This window comes from Sinocyclocheilus grahami, unplaced genomic scaffold, assembly GCF_001515645.1.
Source record: "Sinocyclocheilus grahami isolate Dianchi unplaced genomic scaffold, SAMN03320097.WGS_v1.1 scaffold505.1, whole genome shotgun sequence".
Taxonomy (NCBI): Eukaryota; Metazoa; Chordata; class Actinopteri; order Cypriniformes; family Cyprinidae; genus Sinocyclocheilus; species Sinocyclocheilus grahami.
The window spans coordinates 252,290-258,289 of NW_015505684.1; the positions used below are offsets into that span (position 1 = coordinate 252,290).

Consider the following 6,000-nt stretch of genomic DNA (forward strand, 5'->3'; position numbering starts at 1 on the left):
ATACTAAAATAATGATATAATTTTAAGAACACATCATTTGATGTTCTTCTTCTGTAAACAAAGCACACTGATCCCAAAAGTTAATTTTTGACTCTTCATCAAACACACTAAAACTAGATGCATATTTCACTGGCACACAATTTATAAATAATCTGTAAATACACACAGAGAGAAAAACCCAAAGCACTGACCTGTCCGGTGAAAGTGGCTCCCTCCAGGGATTTGATGAAGTCACTGTAGACCTGATTGGCTCGCACTATGACCGTTGCCACGGCGTCCTGGTACTGTGGTGCAGAGGTGGCCAATAGGGGCAGGGCAGCCAGAGGGATGTGATCCTGACTGTTGGAGAGGCAGCCTTCGTCATAGCTATAGGGACTCAAACTGTGTCAAGGACACAAGAACAGAGAGCATGCTGGGTCATTACCAGCCACCAACAGTCTTCCACACCGGATTAGCACGAAGAACTGCATACTACCATACTAGTCTTTCTGCAGCATTCATGCAACACTCATATGATCTACTGCATTTGCCAAAATGTGCTGTGCTTACAGCAGTGAATACTCTATCCCACGATGCAACGTGTTTTCAAAGGTGTAATGAATGAATCGATATCAACAACTATTTGACATCTGTTTTTCACTCCTTATTTGAATGAACTGCGAAAAAATAAGGCATTTTACAAAAAACTGGATGTTTTTTGCTAACTGGTTAAATGACAACTGGATGTTACTTACTAAATTAAATATGTGATACAGTAAAGACACTGACAATGTAGCGTACTATTTAAGTGATTTATATAAAAATGTATAACTTTCAGATCTGGTGCCAAAACATTAATGATCTCAGACTAAAACATATTTGGATACATTTACACTGTATACTAACTAATAAAAAACAAACATAATTCAAATTTAAAATAAACATCAGCATTTGAACATTATTTTTAAATTATTTATTATTATGAAGTAATAATAATAATAAACATAAATGAGTATTTATTATTATTATTATTTAATAAATTAATTAACTAGTTGATTAATTGCAGGGAGTTTTAGGAAACATAAAAATAATTATAAAATATTTTTTCCCTATACCAAATAAATAAAAGTATCTATTAATAAATGTATTTATTAATTAAAAAGTATTCATTTAGTAAATAAATAAGTAAATAAAATAAAGGACTTTCTGGAAACATTATTATGCAATCAGTTTAATCTATTTTTCTATATCAAATAAATTAAAGTATGTACGTATGTATGCATTTACTTATTTACTGAAAATTAATTAATTAATTACAGGGACTTTCTGGAGACATTAAGCAGTAATTATAATCCATTTTTATACCAAATAAAGGAAATTATTTATTATTACTATTTAAAATAAAATAAAATAAATGCAGGGACTCTGGAACCATTATTAAATGATAATTGTCAATCTACTGAAAAATTTTATAAATATTAAATTAATGAAATTATTTCTTATTACAAGTTCATTAAAAGTCAAATTAAAAAAATAAAAATAAAAACGAAGGGACTTTCTGGAACCATTATTAAGCAATAATTGTCAATCTACTGAAATATAAAAAAGTTGAAAGTGTTGTCAGGTTAAGTTACACCCCACACTACCTAATGACTACTAGAGGTGGTGTTTATTCTCCTGGCAGTGGATTGAGTGTGTGTTCATGCTCACTTTGACACCAGAGAGAAGGCCTCCACACACACGGCCGGACACGGAACTGGGCGGATGGCGATGCGGCCCAATGCAGTGGGGTAATGAACCCGCATCACAGCATCAAACGCACTGCTGATGGTGTTGACGTCCCCCTGCTTGCTGTTCTGGTCTCCGCTGCCCGTATCCAGGATGTTGCCGCCATGCAGGACCAGGATGAGGACATGGATCTTGGACGGCTGTAAGCACTGCTGTGAGGAACAGTCCTGAGGGACACATTTTGGACAGCTGTTTCTGCAGCTGCATACGGTTCATTTAAAACATCCACACACTCGTGACAACATGCTATTGTGAAAGAGGACGACTTACTAACAAACAACACGGTACAGACTGCAACAGAAGGCTTCCGGAAGTACAAATCCCATTCAAAATCTCCATAGATAAATCAACTTTTAGTTAAAAACATAAATCTTTCAACACAGACCTGCCATGAGAAACACGGACATATGCTTCTGTAGAAACCACGTCACAAGTGGGTCGACTCAGATGACCAGAGCTAATATTAGCTATCTACATTGCATTAGTGGGGCTGCTGTGCTGTTAAAAATAAAATAACATAAAATACAGCAGTGGTGATTTCTAATAAGAAACTGTCATTATGTTGATTATGACATTTTGGCTGACTTCACTGTCATACAAATTATTGCTCGTTAATTTTTATGCTCAATATCCAAAATAATTATGCATAAAAGTTTAATCTTATTTGTTCATGCTAGTTGCATGTACAGATGTTTAATATTCAAAATAATACTCTTAATAATAATACTAAAATAAAATGTACTAATGAAAAGAATAAAGGAAAAAAGGAAATGAAGCATTAAATTTTTTTATAATTCCTATTTTTACATACTCTTAATCAAATTAATAAATAATTTATACATTTAATTCAATAAAATAATATTTTATAATAATACTATTTTAACATATACAGTGGGTACGGAAAGTATTCAGACCCCCTTAAATTTTTCACTCTTTGTTATATTTTATACATTCATTATATAAATATATCAAATGTGCTGCTTTTAATGTTATTAAAATTAAAACATTTATTAATTTTAATATGATTAAAATTAACACTTTACAATAAGGTTGCACTAGTTAATGTACTATTTGATGTATTAACTGAAATTAATCAACAATGAGCAATACATTTGTCACAGTATTTTTAAATCTTTGTTAAATTTAGTTTAAAAAATACTGAAGTTCATTGTTAGTTCATGTAAACTCAGATAGTCAATTAAGCTACCAGATACAACTTTTATTTCTTTTAATAATGTATTATTTAAAAAAAATCATATGAAATCATTGTTGTAAAATTATAACCAAATATTTAATATTAAAGGGGTCATTTGACGTGGCAAAAATGAACATTATTTGGTGTATTTGGTGTAATGAAATGTGTTTATGCGGTTTAAGGTTCAAAAAACAAATTATTTTCCACATACTGTACATTATTGTTTCTCCTCTATGCCCCGCCTTTCTGAAACACGTCGATTTTTACAAAGCTCATCGGTCTGAAAAGCGAGGTGTGCTCTGATTGGCCAGCTATCCAGTGCTTTGTGATTGGCCGACTACCTAATTCACAATTACTGATTATAATGACTTATACTGTCTTTTTATGAGTTGCGTTGCATCGCACCACGTAAACATAAAATCATGTCTGCATTTGTGATCGGAGAAATGACAAACAAGCAGCGCTAATCTACACTGCTCAAAACTCGCGTTTCAATCGTCAGTGGCAAATTCTTTAAATATGAAAACGTACTTACAGTTTGTTTTCTGGCATTGTAGTCTACTCTCCCAGGACCAGGAAACAGTCCTCCATAAAATGTGCTGGACACATCTGAATATTTGGTTTAAACTGTTCTGGAACAGTGTTACAAATACAACTTAACCACTGATTTCTAGTCGTGACAACAAAGTAGTTTCGCTTTCGCAATGAAACACACAGCGTCTTCACAACATGTAAATGTATTGTTATTGTTGTATAATTAATAAATTATAATTATTATACACTTATAATACATTAATAAATGTATAATAACAATAATAATTATTATTATACACTTATAATACATTAATAAATGTATAATAATAATAATTATTATTATTATTATTATTACTACTACAAGTTCGATTTTAAATATTTACATATGATTAAATTACAATTATTAAAAAAAAATCTTCATATTACTGAAACCTTATCTTCTCCTCCATAATGGCCAAAAACATTTGTTATTATGCAAATGTGAAACTAATTGAATAATTAATCTAGACTGCATTACATTCACAAACTGCACCACAAAACTTCAGAGCACCAGAAACATATAACTTTTGCAATGTGTATTTAAACACTTTGATTTGTCCTATGGACAAGACGAATGGGAAAACACTTCCAGAACCCAGACTGCCGAAAAAATGGGCATCACTGTTGTCTTAATAAAGACTGTTTTGATAAAACCTCTACGCCATAGAAGAACTACATGTCTGCATCTAGAGAGTGTCTACTTTACAAAACAACACTTACTGCAAAAAATACGGTTTCAGGGTAAAGATCAGCTAAACTCTAAACAAACAACACCGTAAAACGCCTTTGATTCTATATAACTTAAGATCTACACGTCTAGCACATGTAAACAGATGGGTGTCGCTGTGACTCACAGCTGGGTGTTTACGTCGATGCTTACAGACGCTGGAGCACCGCATGGCCCTGCGTCTCTGAGGAGCAGAGTTAAAGAGCACTGAGATCATCCCAAAGGCCCTCAACCCGTTTGTCCCCATCAAACCCTTCACACCATGAGAACTTGACCTTATGACTATATGCTGAGCTGACCTTTGCCGTGACAGACCGCCGTTTCATTTTGTCAAAGGTCATACAGTTTATTCACTAGTGTAGCGCTGATGCAAAATGAAATCGCTGTTGCATAACATACCCTCAGAGAAGCTCTAATGCTTTTTTCCCCCATTTTTACATAAGCATAAACACAGCGTGACTATTGCTGAATTTCTGCTCCATTAGCTTGAGTACAGATCAATCCGTTTTTCACTGCTGCAATTGCATTAACAGTATGACACTGCTGCATAAATATGTATTATGTAACGTTTCTGTTGTAGTATATTTCCATTCATTTTAATGGGAAAGTGTGTATGAAAATGCACAGCTGCAGACATACCTCATTGAGCCGATCCACGCTGGCGGTCCCAGAAAACTCCCCACCCGATTCTTGATAGTCACCTAGAAACATAAAATTAATGTGCTTAATGCAGGGGGGTGGGGGGGATCATGCATCATGATAAAAACTAAAATAATTTATTTTATATTAATAAAAATTAGGGATGCACCGATACCGATCTCCTGTACTCATACTCGTTAAAATCCCCCGATACCAAACGCTGATACCACACAGCATGTGATAAGTGCCATATTCAGACAAAGAAACACCAACAACAGACAGTAGAATGGAGTTATTAGAGATTAAGGATGTAGTATATTTCCATTCATTTTAATGGGAAAGTGTGTATGAAAATGCACAGCTGCAGACATACCTCATTGAGCCGATCCACGCTGGCGGTCCCAGAAAACTCCCCACCCGATTCTTGATAGTCACCTAGAAACATAAAATTAATGTGCTTAATGCAGGGGGGTGGGGGGGATCATGCATCATGATAAAAACTAAAATCATTTATTTTATATTAATAAAAATTAGGGATGCACCGATACCGATCTCCTGTACTCATACTCGTTAAAATGCCCCGATACCAAACGCCGATACCACACAGCATGTGATAAGTGCCATATTCAGACAAAGAAACACCAACAACAGACAGTAGAATGGAGTTATTAGAGATTAAGGATGTCTATGAAGTATATGTATGCAATGAATATAATGTTAAACATTCAGTATTAACGCCTGTATAGCTGATGTGTGCGAGATGAGCAAAGCACGCTGAGTGGATTGAGCGCGCGGCGCGCAGATGTGCGAGCTTGTCGAGTGAATATATCTTTCTCACAGACATCACTGGAAAGTTTGTAGTTCTGTCGGATATGTCAAAAACAAGTAAAACAATGCACAAGTTACTTAACGGTAGAGAGAGAGAGAGAGAGCGCACGCACAATTTTGTTGTATGATCGTTGATGTTCACTCACTTAGCACACGCATCATTTGGATTAAAACTAAATCGTAAAAATAAGACCATTTATAGGGGCATTCACTATAAACATCATTTATTTTTAACCTTAGGCATACACGACTTTCTGGCGAAAGTGAATCT

General features: G+C 34.4%; 1 protein-coding gene across 9 annotated transcripts in view; it reads right to left on the minus strand.

Annotated features, from left to right (window-relative positions):
* The window catches only part of LOC107554528 (membrane-associated phosphatidylinositol transfer protein 2-like), an 87,179-nt gene that overhangs the window by 24,373 nt on the left and 56,806 nt on the right, over positions 1 to 6,000 (minus strand). For 8 of the 9 annotated variants that reach the window (XM_016237055.1, XM_016237059.1, XM_016237057.1 and 5 more), the window contains exons 9-12: positions 5,275 to 5,336; positions 4,390 to 4,446; positions 1,690 to 1,934; positions 192 to 381 (exon numbers count right to left, since the gene is read on the minus strand). In XM_016237055.1, coding sequence (XP_016092541.1) covers positions 192 to 381; positions 1,690 to 1,934; positions 4,390 to 4,446; positions 5,275 to 5,336 — 554 coding nt within the window. The remainder of the gene's footprint in view (positions 1 to 191; positions 382 to 1,689; positions 1,935 to 4,389; positions 4,447 to 5,274; positions 5,337 to 6,000) is intronic. The other variant, XM_016237056.1, reaches the window with a different exon arrangement.